The 20,563-nt window shown below is 39.2% G+C and overlaps 2 protein-coding genes and 1 long non-coding RNA gene across 3 annotated transcripts; 2 read left to right on the forward strand and 1 right to left on the reverse strand.

Moving 5' to 3' along the window:
• Nucleotides 1-6,413: 6,413 nt before the first annotated feature.
• LOC111337604 (uncharacterized) lies at nucleotides 6,414-7,728 on the forward strand. The gene has a single exon (XM_022943938.2). It carries the CDS (start codon nucleotides 6,453-6,455, stop codon nucleotides 7,143-7,145), a length of 693 nt encoding a protein of 230 aa, XP_022799673.2. The 5' UTR covers nucleotides 6,414-6,452; the 3' UTR covers nucleotides 7,146-7,728.
• An 8,019-nt stretch (nucleotides 7,729-15,747) lies between these two features.
• LOC148740571 (uncharacterized) lies at nucleotides 15,748-16,529 on the forward strand. Its single transcript, XR_015996904.1, has 2 exons — nucleotides 15,748-16,261; nucleotides 16,384-16,529. It is a non-coding gene; the product is annotated as an uncharacterized LOC148740571 (long non-coding RNA).
• A 681-nt stretch (nucleotides 16,530-17,210) lies between these two features.
• LOC148740572 (uncharacterized) lies at nucleotides 17,211-18,620 on the reverse strand. Its single transcript, XM_088749846.1, has 2 exons — nucleotides 18,263-18,620; nucleotides 17,211-17,830 (listed from the first exon to the last, which is right to left on the reverse strand). The coding sequence occupies exons 1-2, from the start codon at nucleotides 18,562-18,564 to the stop codon at nucleotides 17,593-17,595; spliced, it is 540 nt and encodes a 179-aa protein (XP_088605972.1). The 5' UTR covers nucleotides 18,565-18,620; the 3' UTR covers nucleotides 17,211-17,592.
• Nucleotides 18,621-20,563: the final 1,943 nt, after the last annotated feature.

The raw sequence follows: 20,563 nt of genomic DNA on the forward strand, positions 1-20,563 counted from the left end.
TCAATAGGACGTGCGTTCCGTATTGATAGATAGATAGATAGATAGTTTATTACCAAAAAATAAAAACACTTTTCACAATTATTTATAAACATATATATATATATGGGACTATTATGTGTGGAAGGCTGAAAGAAAACAACTACATGTACATGATCCCTTAGACCTGTTTCCAGGTTGCCCACTCATCAGGGGATTTTAATGGAAGAATAATGCGATACCATTGCTTATATACTATACTAAGTGCTAATTAATATGGTTTATGCAGTATGAAAAGTGTCAAGTCAGCTGTTGCGTAGGAGGGCTTTGTTTCTGTGTCGGCAGGAAGAGACGAGTTCGTTACGCTTGTTGAGTGTTGATAGGTCATTTGCTTGAGCTGTTGTAGGGCAGGTGGGAAGATAGGATGCGCCAAGTGATGGAATAATCGATGTTGTCTTTAAGTGTCCAGATGTGTTTGCTGAGTTCGGTGGAGTTGCGATGTTTTGCGTGTCGGAATGATGAGGTGTGGTTGTTTTAGCGGGACTTAAAATCGTTTGCAGTGAGTCCGATGTATGTGTCTGTCGTGCTGTTGTCTTTACGCGTAATAGTAGCTAGGTATATGACAGATTGATGGAGGCAGTTTCCGTCTAGAGGGCATGAGTTTTTCTGTCAGCAGTTGCATTTCTTGTTGTTGTTTGCGGTAGAGGTGTCGTTAGTCTTTACGTGGGAGGTGAGGATTCTTTTGTTGTGGTTGTCGATAAAAAACTACAAAATTTATAAAACTACAAAATTTGCAAAAGATTCTAAGACCTAAAATAATTACAATTGTACAGTAATGGAATAAATACGCAGTCGATGCTAAGACCCTAGAATATATGTGACCCTCAAATATATGTGAGTATTTCAGTACCGAAAAAGACAAGTTTTTCAACCAATCAGCGCTCGCATAGTATCCCAGTTATTTTACGATATCACGAATGCGACTTAAGTAAGTTACGAATGAATTTTTAGAAATGGTACCAATGGTATCTCTTTAAGTCCCAGGAGTGATCAAGACGGAAATTCAAGTTACAATGTTAATACAATATCTACGTAGAAAAATGATGAGAATAAAGAAAAATATCAATCAGGCGATTTTGAGTTAATCCAATACCAAATTCTCCAAATTAACATCATAACCGCCTCCTCGTTAGCTCGATTGGTTAGAGCGCCGGATTGTGTTGTGAGGGAGGTCGAGGGTTCGAGTCCCGGCCGGACCGATACTCGTGGTCTTAAAATAAGTGAGGAGAATTTGGTACCTTTCTATAATCAAAAAATGGATAGATATTCTAGTCTTCTCGGATAAGGACGAATAAACCGTAGGCCCCGTCTCCTGTAGGGTTAGGGGTAGGAGACGTTAATTTCCCACGTATGGATGTCCTTCCCTGGGGTGGGATGGGTGGGAATTGGCCCTGAAAAGCCCCCATGGGGAGTGGTCAAGTAACGTATGTATGTATGTATGTATGTATGTATGTATGTAGAAGAATTTGATTGTGGACAGTAAGGAGAATTACTAATAAGATCTTGGGAGTGATAGGGTTAATAACTGTTTCAGTGTGATTACATGAAGGGTCAGTTTAATGAGGGTTTGAACCGTTTGCATCGATGCTGCAGTGTGACGCAAACCAGTCGACCTCGTTAGCTGGAAAAAAACTGATAGTATGCTGTCGAAAGGAAGTGATCCACATCAGAAGTGACTACATCGCCAGACAGACGATAGAACCTCGTTACTAGATTTCAGAAGAATTAGATTACAGCACACTGCCTTTACTCCTTAGAAGAGTTCAAGTAGAACAGCTACGATTTCGAGTGTTGTGTAACGGCTAAACAAACGCCATCATCAACGGGGATTTCAGGAGGTTGATAAGTAGAGAAAAGATGTTAACTAAAGCCAGAAGGAAAAAGCGAAGACGGTAGAACGCTTTTTAATCGTGGGGATGGGGCTCGATCATCTTACACCAAACCAAAGGCACACCTTACTCAATTCCCCATGATGTCCTTCGCGAAGCTCCCTGGCACATTAAGCAAAACTCCTTGGCAATCGTAACAGTATTCAGTATGTCTGTAGTCGATATGTTATAATGATTTAGAGGAACACTTGTGAAAAGAAAGTCAAACAACATACTTGTTTAAATGTGTTCCAGATGAAACGATTCGTGAAGAAATCACGAAACTGAATAATTTTTCAGGTCAGTTCTATGCTGCGTTTTCGATTGTATCCGCACTGGAAGGTGATGGTGTTTTTCCCCCTCCCCTCCCTCATATTTCGTTTGTGAGGTTGGATTTCCCCCCGATTCCTTAACACTGCTACCCATAGACACTTTATCGTAAACTCATGTCGCTGTTGTAATCTGAGTGCCTGTTATATATACGCCCCAATATTTCAATTGAAAGTTTCAAACAACTTGGGATACATATATCTTATTAACCAAGCGCGAGGGCCGTACTGGGAGAATATCGGCCCGAGGTCTTGACAGTACGGACCGAGCGCAGCGAGGTCTGTACAAAAAAGACCGAGGGCCGATATTCTTCCAGTACGGTCCCGAGCAAGCTTGGTTAATAAGAGATTTATTATACGACTGAAGTTCAAAGGGACACAAGTGCGGTATCATTCGGGACCATTCGGGACAGTGCCCGGTCCAATACTGACAAAATATTGACCGGCAATAGAGCATTTTGATTGGTTGATTTTAGTTATTGGCCCTCTGACTGCCCGAGTCGTGTAATAAAAAAACTTACAGTACATTCAATCTAAATATGTCTGACAATACTATTACGTCAAATCTCGTAAAATACTGTGTTAATTTGATCTCCCAACCTCTGTGTTTTATTTATCTCTAGTAGCAATCTGCAAGGTTTTTTTGTTCTATTAACATAGGTTTGACTTATTTATTATTATTCTTCCATAACTTGTTATTTTAATCACGTTCTTGTTTTGCCCCGCCGCGACTAGCTTCTTAGCTATTTGCGGGGCAAACCATTTTAGTCATGTATCTTTGTAAAATGAATGTTCAATTATGTATGTCTGTAATCAGAATAAGAATAAAGTTTTGTTGTTGTTAAAATACTCGATTTACTTGAATGAATCTGTCTGAAACATTTCTGGTTACATCTTTACCTAGCAGAGGTTTTCAGAGTGAATAAAAAAAAAAGAAGAAGGAAAACAATAAATACTATTAAGTGGTAGTCTAGGCCAAGAGTTCTTTCGACGTTTTAGCTTTAACCATACCACTGCTATCGTAACCCGAAAGATGATAATTAGAGATCGAATATATAAAGTCAAAGAAAATGCATGGCAAGGGCGGGAAAATGCACGTGACTATGAAAGCCATGATTGGCTAAGAATTTACATCTGATTGGTTGAAAAGATGATGGGAGTTTTCTGAGCCAATCACAGAGAGCAGAAAAACGAACAAACAAACAGTAACAATTCTTTTTTCATACTTGGTTGTATGCTTATCTGAGTTGTTTTTGTAACGAAAACTTAGTATGATTTTGACACAGTTTTCATTCTAGATATTACTTTTCTCTCCCCACTTGAGTTACCTCAGACAATAAGAACCATTAGCGATAACTTTTTCTAATCCTCACCCCCTGAGGTTATTTGAAGGATAGGTATTGTCTGGAGAGATTTTATCTGAGACTTTTGTATGCAGTAATCAAAAGATTAACTGCATTACAAAATGATTTTTTGTATCGTGCTAAATTCTGTAGAGCTTTTGAGAAACTACAATATATTTTAGTTAGATTTGAAAGTGATAAAGATGAGAGAGAAGCAGAAAGCGAGGAATGAAGATGGTCAGGCATAGAGATTTTGACATATCGTAGATACTTTAAAGATGACACTGCAGATGTGCAAGTGTTACCTTCGGATGCAGCAGTACAGCTCTTGTTCCGCGCTTTGTTCTGTGATTTTATCTGTTTGCCGAGTTAAATTACGTGGAGTCCTCCACGTGCGTTGCACTCGAGGAAACACTCGGGCTTTTTTCAAGAGACAACGTCACCACGTTATTCAAACGGAAATGAGCTCCATATGAGGTTTTTTTTCTGAAAAAAAACTTTATGGACCTTGAGGTTGTGAGTGGAGTTAAATTGAACGTTTGTTGCTATGTTTGGCTTGTCTTCCTTTGCACATGTGTTGAGTGGCCTGATAAATATCTCCGTAAATCAGCTAATTTTGCGGGGCGTGTGCCTTTGTTTGGCAATCAAGCGTCACCGGCAATGTTTCAGCCTTTCATTGAGGAGTAGAATGATATCAAATGGGTAATTAGATATTTGATGCTGGTAAATACGTTGATTTATAGACCTGCTGGAGGAGTTTCTGTCCCTGTGGGTGCAACAACAACTTTCACAAGATTTCCTTAACCATGGATGTTATAAAATGCAATAAATACTTCAAATGGTCAAAACCATATCTCATTTTATCACTTATTGGACTTCAGATTTCATTTCCAATAACCATTGCCCTGTACGAGAGGGCGAACAGATTTGACCCCAATTTCTCCCCGTCTAATGTTTATTATATTTTTGGATTAAGGAGAGATAAATACCAAAGATATAGGCGAATAAAAGCATAGTGTGTTCGCGTAATCTACGGATTAAGGATCAGTTTTACACACAGAAGGAGCAAAGCTCTTCACATTGAAGCCTGAAGTGTTGAAGATGCTTAGAGAATCCCACACGTGGCCTATATTGTGAGCTCGTGTCATTATAGCCGGGTTACCTAAGAAATGAACAGATTTGTTGAGCTTTATTAATTGCCAGGCATTGTTGATCAAATTCCGTGCACATCCTAATAACAATGTTTATTAGACAGAGAAAAATGACTCGTCAGATGGGCAAAACGTGTAAGGACAATCGCACAGGCCCTCCAACCCAAAACGGTTTTGTATTAAGAGATAAAAGGAAGATGGTAAAGCAGAGCCCGCCACTGAAAATATCAATTATTCACCATCTAGACATGCAGCTTTTGTTACGCTAAAACAAAAGACTCTTTTTCACAAAACATGTTGCGATAGAAAGTGAAAATGTTCCGTTTCGTGAACGCTACGATGTGATAAACACCACCCCTCAACGAAGAACACTCTTGAAGCAAATCTCAGCACGAGTGCGATATTGGCCCTTAAATATTACCGACGATAACGGCTTCTTTGCAGTTAAGAGGCTTTTAAGTGAAAATAAGGCGAATAAAATATCGGGTTATGGCAATTTTATCAAGCGACAATGGATTACACTCGGTTTTCTAAGGCCCCTAATTTCGTTCATTTTTGTTATTTTAATCAGTTATTTTGACGTTAACTTCATTAAAAGGAGTGTGTCGGCAATTCAAAGATGCGTTTAAATTTACAAGAATCCTCAGCAAAGTTAATTTCTGTGCATATCTGTTAATTTAGGCCGATAACGGAAAGTGCTTGGCGCTTTTCGCTGCAACGCAAAGAGTCCTCCTCTTTTGTGTCCCTTTCCAAATTTAAATATTCGGCGAAATGCAAATTAGATTTAAGCCTTGCCATTAACAAAAACATGTGGATGAATTCTTCTTTGCAGAAGAGAAAGAATTTGAATTTCATGTTGTGAGGATAAAATCATACCCACACTGTTAAAAAAGTTATTTTTCGCGCCGTTTTTGTGAGCTGGTTGGGAAAACCAAAAGGTTCGCGCATGCGTAGTTCTTATCATATTAAAAATGAATCGTAAGTTTTTTTCTGTGATAGTCACAAACAAGCAGAAGAGTTTTTCTCGGAAGATTTTGCAACGAGAGTGGTTTGTTTTTCCTTTATTGTAGGAATTGATTCAATAAAAAAAAACCCTTTACGAACACTAGTTCGAAAATAGAAAAGCATTCTCACTTTAATTTGTTTTATTATTGAGAAAAATTCTTTTATATTCTAAAGAGGTTTGCGCAGAATTATTGTACAAAAGTTTAATGCTTGATAGATAGCTTCCAACAGCCCTCGCTGGTCACTCACCTAATGAAGAAAAACAAGCGGTAACACACTCTGAGAAATGAAGTGACCTTATGACAATGTTTAGACATTTCTTTTATTCCCGGCTTGGGAGGAAGCTCGTTCGAATTGCAGTGTTATTGTGTTGTTAACGGACATGTCAGCATCCAAGCCGGTGCGCGTCAATGCAAACGTTCTCACTAATTGGTTTTATGATTATGCCGTCGCGTCTTTGTATACATGAGAGACGGATAGTACACGGTCCGAATAAAAGGGGCACGTGAGATTACAATCTTGCTCATTTGATAATAACACACACAGTGAGGCACCGGGTAGTCGGTAAGCTTTCTTATTTATCGCTTCATCGTGAAATAACTTTTCACATCCATTTTGTATTTAGTACGATATGAATTTAATCTTCTCTGTTTGAAATTCTTAAAGTTTTCGATGTATTTATTCGATGTAATGCTTCGTTATTAAACCTCGTAGATTCAAATGGAAGATATCTTTCACGGCAGCTTTTACACCGAACCGTCCTTTGACGGTGCTTTTTTTAACGACGGCTTCACTCCGGAGAATCGAGCCGGTTTTGGCCTCACAGATGAGCAGCTGAATTCGATTGTTAAGTACAGAGACATAGAGTGTCCTTCAACAGCTAACACCGCGCCATACCATGAGTTGTCTACCCTTTCATACGACAAAACTCCACAATGCCAAGCGTCATGCCAGACGCTTCTGGACAGTACACCTACAGCCCTGGAAGTGCTGGATGAAATCTGTCTTGGTAATAACACACTGGAAAATACTGAGACCACAGGAACCTACGACGATAATGCTTGCTCACGACAAAGCTGCGGACAACCTTTGAAAAAAATGCGCCGTCTTCGCGCCAACGATCGGGAACGGCGTCGGATGCGATCTTTGAACAGAGCATTAGAAAGCCTCAAGAAATGTCTACCAGTCCCACAAAGCAAGCGGCGCGTGACCAAGTTAGAAATTCTCCGAATCGCTTGTAATTACATCCGGTCACTGTCAGACGCTCTCAGCGAAGATTCACGAGGTAACGACGGTCCGAGTCGAGGAAGAAAGTCGCGATCCCGTGGAATTGTCGGCGATCCCGTTGTTAACGGGTTTTCAGTTGCCCAAAGGTTAGAAATTTTGTCAGGAAACAACACAAATCGTATTTGAACCAAAGAAACTCGGACGTTTCGCAGGTCTATACACTGTCTATATTTTATCATTGTTGCTAAGTAAATTATGTATTTAATATTTTATAATTCAGGTAAAAAAAGGTTGCATTTTATTGTTAATTTTATCCTATAAATGTCAACTTTGTATACCTTTTTACGCTTGTAAAATATCAACCTAGTTTTATTAACACATTTGAAGTCAGTGAACGAGTGTCGAAATAACTGATATGCTGCCAGAGAAACGGCGCTGGTTTGTCTAAGAGATCTAAAGAGCCACCTTAACTTTTAAGAGCCAAACGGTATAAAACTGTAATGTTTTTCTTAGCACACTAGATTCACCCAGACTTTAAACATCTTGTTATACGCTACTACATGCATAAGGTAGAAAAGCAAAAGCGAATTCATTAAAAGTAAAAAAAAAAGATGAGTACCCTTTATTCCCGTTTAAATTTCAAACACAAGGCTTGCTCACCTATTGTGATGAGTATCTCCAAGAGCCATAAATGGAACTGAATATGGCTCTTGGTATCTCTGAATGTTATGGTGAGAACATATTCTGCTGAAACTGGCAAATAAATGATAAAGACGACAATTAAAATGATTGTTATGGAAAACCGTGAATGGAATACCGAATGATGTATTGTGATGTACTTACAATGGCAACAAAATGATACAATATTATTTCGAGTAGTACTTTCTCCCCCCTGCCGAACAAAATTGAATCAAATACATAGTTAAATGTACGACAAAAACAAATCCACGTTTACCATAATTTATAAAAGATCTTTGGCGCAATTGTTAAGCACTCGTCGTAAAAAAGCTTTCTGCGGTCGGTTAGTTTCCAGCGGCGAGTTCTACTTTGTTCCCAACCGAACCGTTCCTTAAGCACTAAGAGAGTCTGTATTTCAACCTTAAAAATGCTAATCTGTTCGTCTTTAGAAATTGCTCAGTTTTTTCTCCGTTATCTACATAACCGCGTAAAAATGTTTGACGCTTGTATGAGAAATTACGTAAAGATTACCAAGTGCTTACAGTCTATAACCGCTCACATTTAATTCATTGTGTCAACATAATTACCCTGTTGAATGGTTTTTCCACAATGGGAAAAGACTATTTAGCACAGATATCAGTGTCTTTCGATTTACGACAAATTGTGTTTAAAACAGCGAGATTTACGTCTCAAGTTGTAGAATTTAAAATCAATCAAGCTCGATCGGTCAAATACATGATTTTAAACTGAAATTATCAAGCGTGGTTAACTTTAAAAGTTATTGATTTTGACTTTTAAATGATACACGTGATAAGTTTAGGTACTTATAAAATCTTTTTGAAAAAGATCACGTTCTTTTAACTGAAGGATTTACGGTTCAGCAAACTCTTTGGAACCCAAAAGGATTGGTGTAAATTATTGCGCAAAAACCAGAATCCTTAGCAAAGAGACAAAACACGAAATCTACTTCTCTTTTTTCTCAGAGGGCGAACCGAAAAAGCAATAAAAAAAGTTGTTTTGAATTAATGCGGTTTTAATTAAAACGTGTTCGTAAGACGCTGATCTCTAAGTCCCTTTATGTTGCTTAATCAGCATCCAATGAGTTTGGCTTTCCTTTTCCTTTCTTTCGGACGACAGTAATTAAAAGAGGAGGAGAAACTGTGCAAAATAATATAACCAAAACTAGTTTAATTAATTTCTAAAGCTAGGGCTGCAATCTTAATTGACTTTCGAGGTCAATGAGCCGAAAGTTTTGTGTTCACTAATTTGTAAATAAGACGAATAGGTCCCGGTTGTTCGCCGGAAGGTTGCCAAGTAGGCCCCGGTTGTTCGTCGGAAGGTTGGATGACGCTATCCACTTGTTAAATCTCTATCCGGTAGATCGCACTTTACGTTTGTTAAACAATCATCATCTAGATATAGATGGTGTTTCTAGATAATTCACTCCGACGAAGGGCTAACGCTCGTCGGAAAGGTCAGCTTTTATAATCGTAACGGTGGCCAACTTACCATTTCAACTTTGTTGATATATTGAAATTATCATCTAGATATAGCCGGCTTCTCTGGATTTTGAATAACTGGTCCCAGATTAATAAGGGAGAGTTTGTTTGAGTAAAACCCTATTTTCTATGCTTAATATGCACAAAGATCAGTACCTTTTTTATTTCTTCTGAGTTGAAAAGTTGCGAGACCCTTCTTGTTATCTGAAGAAAGATTTAAATCTCGATTTAAAACAGAAGATTAAGAGTGTTTTAAAGTCGGTCTGATTTTGAACGCCTATAAATCGCATGTATTATTTGTCAATCTCATTCGTAGTTTCAAACAGTGAATTTTCAGACTTCAGAATTTTGACTTTCTTCACTATAATAGTTGTGTGCCCATACCGATCATGGTCAGCGGATACCTTGTCGAGCAAGTTCCGTCGTTTAAACTACTCGGCGTTCATGTTATCACCTAATACTGACAGCTAAATTTTATATATACAAGTATAAATTGAGTTCTAAAAATCCTTCTATAGGAGTTTATAAGACCAAGATCGGGGAGATATACCAGGTAGAAATGAAGATGGCAACAAAGCGGAATAAATTAGCTAAACATTTTCAGAAATGGAATAAGCTTTTGCCACATATCGTTTTGTGGGATGGGTGTCCAAACAATGTAGAGTAGCATACGAAGTCAACTTTATTGTAAAGCACACAATTTCGCTATATACTATTATATTGATAATGGAGTCACGATGACCCCGAAACGTCGAGTAATAAATCTTTCCTGGTTTTTTCTATGCCTTTGCTTTAGCAAATCCCTGCTGATCAAGTACTATTATTAAGGTACTGTAAGTAATTTATGTAACATATTGAAAAGAGTGTAATATGTCGTTACGTAATGTAAATGTAGAGTATCTTGTAGATAGTGGAAGTAATCGATAGTAAGTCATCTGCTGTAATCAAGTTTATTGTAAACTATACTTTGTTTGTGGTGTGTTCTCAGTAAACTATTGTAAGCAACGTACTGTAACTGAGTCCTGTAGTGTATTGTAAGTAGAGTAATGTTTTGTAAAATGCCAAAAAAATAAAGAAATTACAAAAAAAAAAAGTTCCGTCCTTTAAACTACTCGGCGTTCATGTTTCGGAGGATCTTAGGTGGACGGTGCACATTGACTGGTTGGTGAAGAGGGCCAATCGTAGACTGTTTGCGTTAAGGCAGCTGCGTAAGTGTGGCGTTCCACCTGAAGACATCGTTGCCATATACTGTGTACTTGTAAGATCTATATTGGAGTACGCGTCAGCTGTGTTTGCTGACTTGCCAAAGTACCTGGATAACGCACTGGAAGACGTCCAGAAAAGGGCTCTTTCTATTATATGGCCTGACCTTCCATACGAACATACGCTTGACAAGGCCGCAATTCAGACCTTGTCGGCGCGCCGTGCAGCTGCATGCGAGCGGTTTATTCGTAAAATTCGCCCGGGCCATCCCTTATACCCCCATATTCATGAGCGAGTACTTCACAGCACAACGCAAATGTGTCTCCGATCAGGAAAATCTTCTCACCGCACACTTGTCAGAACTGAGCGTTTCAAAAATTTCGTTACCGTTAAGTATCAACCTGTGTAAAGTATTGTGTGTATTTATTTATTTAGGCTTCCAGTGTGTATATTTTAATACTGTACCAGTAATTCCGCCTTAGGCTGCAAGTGGTCCGAAATAAACTATATTACTTACTATTACTAGTCCAGAGACAGGATTTCCTTTTAATCTTTGTCAGTATTATAGTAGTTGTTGCATTTACCACTTCACTGAGATTTCGGGATACGAAAATAATGGGTGCAAACACTTCTGTTGAGCTTGTGTACGACTGACAAGAATTCTTCCACACAAAGACCCTCTTTCGCCATCATACTCACTGTATTCAGAGTGAAAGCCATCCTTCTTTACTTAAAAAACTGTGATAACAAGCTATTTCCTAGGTGAGTTTAATCATTCTTTAACTTGAAATTTATTTACATACGGATCGTGTAATTTGATCGTCCATGGAAGGAGCTCGAGTAGTCCTGGAGAAGACTGTTGTCGGAAAAAGTAGAGAGATTTAGCACCGCGTTCACGTGAAACGTAAACGGCAAGAGTGGCCACGTGACCTTGTTTTCCCACTTTTTTCCATATTCGCCGGTTGCGCTTTGCCGTTTCTAAGTGAAAGTAACCTGTTTCGCGTTTGCTGTGTACGTAAGATTTTCCTTACGTTTTCTCTAACCGAGTAGAAGTTGATTGCCGGAAAAAGGGCGCCAAAACTATTGCCTGTTAGTCATTTAGAGGCGCCTTCAGATCCGCCATAACGTGAGCCCACGGGAAGCTAAAACAGCAAGGTTCACGCTATTTTACGTGAAACGTAAAAGGGCAAACTGACATTTGCCGTTTCACGTGATCGTGATCGTGGTGCTAAATCCCTCCAGTGACTGACGATTTGACAACGTTAGCGAAAGTCTTTGTGAACGATTGAATCTGAAAACCTGCAATGCTTAACAGGAACAGATAGTAACTACACAGCGGTCAAACGAAAGACATGCGTGAAGGGATCAATTTTGGGCGCCTGCACACCCAATCTAGAGCCCAGGGTCAAATTGGCTCCTTTTTAGAGGGATCGTCGCGTCATTATTTCCTGTGCGTCAATTTCGCGGCAAAATTTTTAAGGAAAACATTAGAAACAATCGCTGTCTCGCAAAATAAGCGAAAGAAATTGAAACATTCGTAGAAATATGTGAAAAAGGAAACAGAAATAGGGGGAATGAGAACTCAAGATTTTCTGAACACAAAAGGTTATTCACGTAAGAGTATCCTGTTGATCTACCATTCTGTTTTGAGCTTTGCCAAAAATCTATACGTCATTTAAACTCCGTGAATTGCTGGCGGGCTTGCGTGGTTGTTTGTAGCTCGAGTGAAAGAACTTTTTACAGGCAGCCTGAAAGTACCTCCCTAAGTCATTACAGACGTTTGACCGCTATGTTCTATGTTTTGAAAAATCATGGTCGAGGAGCATGGGGAGTAGGGTTGGTGTAGTGGTGAGAGTGCTCGCCTTCCACCAATGTGTCCCGGGTTCGATTCCCGGACCCGGTGTCATAAGTGGATCTAGTTTGTTGGTTCTCTAGTCTGCTCCGAGAGGTTTTTCTCCGGGTACTCCGGTTTTCCCCTCTCCTCAAAAACCATCATCATTTGAATTTATTTAATTTAGAGTTTATTTAGATTTACACACGACCCCACAAGCTCTTCAGCTTTAAATATTAACGTGTTTAAACAAAGGTGTTATTATTATTATTATTATTATTATTATTATTATTATTATTATCATTATCATCATGATCGAGGAGGTTTTCCGTTGTGGCTAATACGTGGTTTGGATGAATGATCTCAGAAATTTGGTGACAGACTGTCCTGTAACATTACCACAAGGTGCCTTTTGAATTAACGTCACAGTTTCGTCTTGCGGAAAATTTAAAGGAATATTTGAATCACGAAAATGCAGTAGTCCGATTTTAGACAATGGTGCCTGACAATGCACAGTACTGTCCGATTTTAGGCGAAAAGTTCCGATTGTAAACGCTAGTGTCCGATTTCAAAAAGTTGTGTTCAATTTTAGACAACACCATCTGATTTTGGGTATTAGTGTCTGATTTAGACACTTTCATCCGATTTTGAACAATAGTGTCTGATTTTAGACACTAGTGTCCAACTGAAACACTAGTGTCCGATAACTTACGCTACTGTCCGCTTTTAGACACTGGTGTCCAATTTTTGGACACTAATGTCCAATTGTAGCCTCAAGGGTCCGGTTTTAGACAGAAGCCTTTGATTTTAGACACTACTGTCCAATTTTAGCCACTAGTGTCTAATTTTGGAACTGGCATCCAAATTTTAACACTTGCGTCCGATTTTAGACACTAGTGTCTGATTTTAGACATTAGTGTTTGATTTTAGACACTAGCATCCGATTTTAGACACTAGTGTCCGATTATGGGCATTACTGTCCGATTTAAGACACAAGTGCTCGATTTTAGACACTAGTGTCTGACTTAAGACACTAGTGTCCGATTTTAGACACTCATGTCCGACTATGGGCATTAGTGTCCGATTTAAGACACAAGTGTCTGATTTTAGATACTAGTGTCCGATTTTAGACACTAGTGCTTGAGTTTGGACACTAGTGTACAATTTTAGACCCTAGCGTCCGATTTTAGACACTAGTGTCCGATTTTAGACACTAGTGTTCGACTTTAGACACCAGTGTCTGATTTTAGACACTAGTGTCCGATTTTAGACACTCATGTCCGACTATGGCATTAATGTCCGATTTAAGACACAAGTGTCCGATTTTAGATACTAGCGTCCGATTTTAGACCCTAGCGTCCGATTTTAGACACCAGTGTCTGATTTTAGACACTAGTGTCCGATTTTAGACCCTAGCGTCCGATTTTAGACACCAGCGTCTTATTCTAGACACAATATTCAGATTTTAGACACTAGTGTCCGATTTTAGTCGCTACCATCCAATTTCGCATACCAGTTGTCGATTTTAGACACCTAGTTTCCGATTCTGGTCGCTAGTGACAGATTTTAGATGCTATTTGTGTTCAATCGTTGTCACTAGAGTCCGATTATGGACACTAGTGTCCAATTTTAGACAGTAATGTCCGACTTTAGACAAGTGTTCAATTTTGGACATTGGTGTCAGTTTTTTCGACACTAGTGTACGATTATGGACACTCGTGTCTGTTGTTAGACACAAGTGTCAGATTTTTAGACGCTAGTGTGTGATTTTAAATTGTTACAAGTACTCATTCTTTGTCAGAATCGTAAACCTGTGGAATAACTACCAAAAGACGTAGCTGAAGCAGAATCTCTGTGAACATTTAAGACCAAAGTCAAGAATTACCTTTTTAAATAATTTTGTAAATAGTTTTTATAGCAAGTATTGTATATAGTTAAATCGCAACTTAATGTTCTTATATTTTGTATATTCAAATAGATGTTTAACTAGATGATTATTTTGGAAACACCCTCGATAGGGCTAACCTCTGGTCTCTCCCTTTCTTTCAAATTATTTATTTTTGTGATTTGATTGAATAAAGTATTATTATTACGTATGATGCACGATCCTTCGCAGTAGATAGCGCTATTTATGCAATAGCGAAAATCAGACCTGAAAAAAATCAGGCCTGTACGGGATTCGAACCACTGACCTCTGCGATACTGGTGCAGCGCTCTACCAATTGAGCTAGCAAGCCAACTGGGAGCAGGCCGTTAAGTTGAATCGTAATAAACCCGTGATGATAAATCAGACACAATGAATATATTAAGTTCATATATTTGAACTGCGGTATTGAATACTTTTGGTGCCTATTATCATTTATTCTTCCTTTGATTTCTGGTAAGTTCGGAAACTATGTATCATTCGTAACAATTTTCAACACTGGGGGTTTCTATTTGCCAACTTTGCACAAACTAAGCTGAAGTCTCCAGTAAAAATGTAGTCCGCTGTGAACATTCCGCGATCTTCAGTCCGCGATCTGCAGTTCGCAGTCCGCGTTCCATTGTCTACAGTTCACAGTCCACAGTCCACAGTCCACAGTCCACAGTCCACAGTCCACAGTCCACAGTCCACAGTCCACAGTCCACAGTCCACAGTCCACAGTCCACAGTCCACAGTCCACAGTCCACAGTCCACAGTACACAGTACACAGGCCGAGGTCAACGGTCCACAGTCCGCGGCCCGCGATCTGCGATCCTCGGTCTGCGAACTATATTGAGATGATCCACTGTTTGCAACACAGTGTGTGGTTCATGGTCGTGAGTCCATACTCTCCCGCCCACAGTCTGTAGTCTTTGCATTGTCCAAAATGTATTTTACAATAACCGTAGAAATTCTCACGCGCATATAGGTCGAGAGCCATTGTCAATAAGGTTATAGATCATAATAATGACGTATCATGCGTGCGCGTGATTTTCCGTAAACTTAGCCGCATAAGCTGGCTTACTAAAATCAATTTTATTCTAAAAAACAAATTGACGTCAATTGTTTTTTTACAATAAAATTAGGATTTTAATAAGCCTGCTTGTGCGGCTAAGTTTTCGGAAAATCAGGCGTGCGCCTTTGCGAACCGAAAATTTTCATATTTTTTCTTTTTGTTTTCTTCCATTTTCTCGTCCGTTTCGACCAATTCTTCAAAAAATTCTGCTAGTATCCTAGTCTTAAAACCAGGAAACTCTTCGTTGTACATATTTCTCATATTTACAAATGTTTCCACGCGAAGAAATTTTTCCCCGACAGATTGCTGAGCATTGCGTGACATGATATGTCATTTTTATGATCTCTAAACTTATTGACAATGGCTCTCGATCAATGAGCACGCGAGAATTTCCACGGTTATTTTAAAATCATAAATTCCTCTAAATATGAACATTTTGTGATTAATTCCAAATTCTTGCAGCCTTTTGCTAAAGAGTTATTTTGACATCTGATTCAAACTTTCCTGGTGGAAATTTTGATGTGTACCGGGTTATGTTGAACAATTTTTTTAGTTGAGCGTTGAAAGCAATCCGGGTTGTATTGGTCCTGATTTATAGAGCGTTTTCACTCACGTGACCAAATCTCTTTATCGTCATGGTAACCGACTTCATCCGCCATGTTGGTGTTCCATGATAACCAGCTCTGAGTATTGTGACAGGAAACATTTGGAGCACCTTTTACGGTTTTGAGAAGACAATCGTGTAATATTTGTATTTTCGTTATCACAGTCCTTTGCCTTGTCATTAGCTGTGGGAACAAAACAGGGAAGAAGTGGTCTAACGTCGAAAAAGTAATGTTTTTTCGTGTCCCACGTGTTCAGTATAGTCAAGGAGAGTACACCGAAGGACTTACTTCTGAGCGAAGAAGAATGTGGATCTGTGCGATAAGTAGAGATGACTTAACTGATGATATTTAAGAATGCGATAGGGTCTGCAGCCGGCACTTCGTTTCAGAAGAAGCTGCGAAAGATTGGGATCGATTCAACGTAGACTGGGTCCCTACCCTCCATCTTGAGCATTCAAGTATGCAGGTCCATTGCATCGGGCAACTATTTTATTTTCACTATAATAACGTAGGTATTCTTTCTCTCCAAAAATTTTTTAACTTTAGATGTACCTTAAGCTGTCTAAAATTTAGGAAACATTTTCAATACACCAGATTTTAAAGACTGATATAACTGGTTTCTCATTTTAGGGACATCAAATTGCATTGTTTCAGGGTATATACCATGAGCAAGGCATGTAGCAAAGGTGGCAGCAAATACTCCACAGTCACAGCTATTTGTCTGTTGTTGCACAGGGACAACTTGAATGCTAGTAAAATTTGAACGTCCAACAAGATTGAGTACCTGCTCTTGTACTTCATTTAGAATAATGTTATGATACAAACTATATGAGAACGATCCTTCGCAGTAAAGCACTATTTGAGCAATAGTGAAAATCAGACCTGAAAAAAATTTCAGGCCTGTACGGGACTCGAACCACTGACCTCTGCGATACTAGTGCAGCGCTCTACCAATTGAGCTAACAAGCCAACTGGGAGCAGGCCATCAATAATTCGATATAAACCCGTAGATGATAAATCAAACAACAACAAACATATGAAACATATGTGTGAACTGCGGTCATAACCGCAGTTCACACATATGTTTCATATGTTTGTTGTTGTTTGATTTATCATCTACGGGTTTATATCGAATTATTGATGGCCTGCTCCCAGTTGGCTTGTTAGCTCAATTGGTAGAGCGCTGCACTAGTATCGCAGAGGTCAGTGGTTCGAGTCCCGTACAGGCCTGAAATTTTTTTTCAGGTCTGATTTTCACTATTGCTCAAATAGTGCTTTACTGTGAAGGATCGTTCTCATATACGTCTCATAACCGCAGTTCACACATATGTTTCATATGTTTGTTGTTGTATGATACAAACTGTCATACAGGTTGACAGTGCCATCTTCACACCCAACTGAGCTTACACATACCCAGTGGGCATTGCTAGTATGCAGAATCTGAATAAATTCCCCAATAACCTGATTGAAGGTTCTAACAGGGCCTTAAGTTGGTCTCTGAAAGCCCTCCACATCTGGATTAATGTTTCTTAGACAAACATGTACTTCATGAATAATATCACAGTCAAGCCAACCATTGGGTGATGAAATCAATTGGTAATGCCCATCATTCAGCTTTGCAAGTGATGCTGACTTTTCTGAAGAGTATTTTGAAACACCAGTTATCACATCAGATGCATTAAAAGTGTCACTAACAACCTTTGTTCAGTTTTTCCTCCTGATTTACACACCATACATTCCCAAGTTGTCATTGCATTGTTCAGCACCTGCTTGAAGTATAAGCAGGGCAAATTAAAAAACTTTCTACCTTGACAAAATGGGTTGTGGCATTTCAGCAGTTTATCTGAACAGTGGCTTCTGTTTGCATGTGCAGATAAAATCTAATTCGAGAGCTTCATCCAAAATATCTCTTGTCTGTTTGCATTTTGATTTTTCATTTTTGGCTGCTGGTGTTTTTAGACACAAGGGACAAAACCACTTGTTAGGTACTTTTGTAATTTTCAAACAAGATAAATGAAAAGTAGAGATGGGACATGCTTGGTTTGTGCATGTTACCACAGGCCCTCTAGCTGCCAGTCTGCAAAAACAAGCAAAAACAATTGGGATAAGGGGATGAATGAGACAAACTTCACTTTTGAGTATACCACCTTCCCAAAATTTCTGGTAGCACACAGTATCTCCAGAAGTGATTAAGTTTGGAAACAACAGAGTGCCAGTGTCTGACATCAGGCAAAATTCTTTCACAGAATGGATCAATTTGCTCACGAAAACCACAAAAAAGAAAAAGTCACAATAAAGCTTTTCAGCAGTGAATATTTACAGTTGGATTTGGTAAAAGTAGGCATCAGTTGTATTTGTTAATATACAGCTCCAAGTCTATATCCTTTAAACAAAAGGGGCTTTTGACCTCCCCACATCCATTCCCACAACAATCACACCTACACAAAACGTCAGGTGTGGCATGTAACCATGGATATTGTTTATTGATAAACGTGCCACATTTCGTTACCTGAAAGTTGATGTGCTTTTCCATGATCTTTTCATAAGTTTCAGTAGCGACACTTTCATGTTTACAACCATATTCTGTAGACTTCTATACGCCTTAAAATAGTCTTTACTGTAATAACTCGTGTCAAGCATCAAAAACAACAATAAATCCATCGATTCGATCAGAGGCAGGCACTCTGGATCGTATATTTTGTCTGATAACAAGAGAGGATCGATTCCAACACAAGAAATCTTCTCTAAATAACGTTTTTTCACGTGGGGATCGAGCGTGTTCGCATAATATGAGAGAGGATATCCCGCCATGTTGAAAAATGTGAAACACCAACATGGCGACTCAACTTTCCCGCGAAATTTGTGACGTCATGTGCAAACGCTCTATAGCACTCTGTGACTGATGCAGAAAACTAGCGCCACTCTCTCGACCAATCAGATTCAAAACTGAAAACTAATGTCGACTTGGTTACTGGTTACCAGTCGTTTCGTACCCACGGTCGTTTAATACCCAGTCGTTTTGTTCCCAGTTAAGTCATTTCGTACCCACTATCTTACTCTATAATTTGGATATATCAACAAAGTTGAAATGGTAAATTGGCCACCGTAATGATTACAAAAGCTGACGTTTCGAGTGTTAGCCCTTCGTCGGAAGTTGAAGTTCATTTATTTGTTTAAGCAGCTTGATTGATTGGCAGCTGTAATAGCTGATGTGGACCTGCTGTCCTAACCCACCCATCCCACCCCAGGGGAGGACATCCATCACACAGTAATCTCGTGTGTGGGAAATTAACGTCTCCTGCCCCAACCCTGCAGGAGACGGGACCTCCATTTATTCGTCCCTATCCGAGAAGACTAGAATATCTAACCATTTCTTGATGTTATAGAAAGGTAGTAAATTCTTCTCAATTATTTTAAGACCTTGAGTGTTGGTCCGGTCGGGACCCGAACCAGTGCTCTATCCATTGAGCTAACCGGAGGTTCCCTTCGTCGGAGCAGCCCCTAACAGTTTCTTTCGAAACTATCAGCCACTATCTTACTCGTTTGACTTTACTAACTTATCGTAGGTAATCTGGCACTCGCGTATGAGGTATTGCAAATGAATGTATATTGGGATGGGCACGAGTCGACCAGTTGTTCTGGTACGAGCCGACTCAAAATGGATACGATTCGATTGAATTTGGATGCGAAAGGACCGTGTGTGCGAAACGACTGGTAGCTGTTTACTCGCGTTTTCCCACGATGTAGGCAGTTTGCCTGTTTTTACTTTGAACTCCCATTGGCTCTAGGGGACCACGTCACTTTGATTACTTTGACCTCGGTTCTACTTTAGTAAATCGATAAGCACCCTTTTCGTTCAGCTGGATGAGCAACGTAAAGTACGAAAAGACTTATTCATGGGGTTGTTACCATGGCAATCAAAAATGCTTTAAGCTGACTTGTTTCTGTTTGATGAAAACAAGCTGGGACTCTACCAAAGCCTTGACAAGTTAAAAAAAAAAAAAAGGGTTCGACGACAAATTAAAGTGTTCGATGAGTTGTCATCATGCTACTGACGAAGAGTTCCGAAAATTTTAACATCGGCTGATTTTCCAGGAAACAGGTTTCTGTTTATGCTGCTGATTTTATTTCTTAGGAAATTTTTCGGAAACCGTACAAGCCTGTTGCTCCCCGGAGCAGATTTCCCAAGGAAGCGAAGTCTTAACAAAGATTAGATCATTCAAAAGGAATATCAAAAGAGCTTTGCAGACAGATAATTCTCAGAAAAGCTACGAGAATCTCAGTTATCAAAGCTTATCAACCTCTCCCATCTGAATTGCGAGAAAAACAAGACGCCTTATTAAGGATCAGTTCATAACGATGAAATTGTTCGAAGAGTTTACATTATGTTTTCGAAGATTCCCGAGCACTGACAGAAATCTTATAAGCCTCTCTCGGCTGATTTTCGAATAAGATCTAGAAAAGTTATCTAAAGAGTTGACAAGAGAAAACATGGAAATTAACTTGAGCTTTTTGAGGGCCGCATCTCTCAACAAACAGGTTAGACCGCATCTTGGCAACACAAGCAAGCGAGAAATAGGCATGTTTTAAATTATATTGCAAACGAAATACAGGAAGATCGTAGAAGATATGCTATTCATCCAGGCGTGTCATTTAAAAATGCACAGTGGGTGAGCCAGTTAAGTCCTCCCACGACCGATAAAGTAGTCCTGGCTGTCTTTCCACAAAACAAGAATAAGACGCCTGTTTTAACTGGCAACTTCGATGTGTTTTCTTTGATTGTAAATTCTCTCAAAATACAACTCCTTTA

This window comes from Stylophora pistillata, chromosome 2, assembly GCF_964205215.1.
Source record: "Stylophora pistillata chromosome 2, jaStyPist1.2, whole genome shotgun sequence".
Lineage (NCBI taxonomy): Eukaryota > Metazoa > Cnidaria > Anthozoa > Scleractinia > Pocilloporidae > Stylophora > Stylophora pistillata.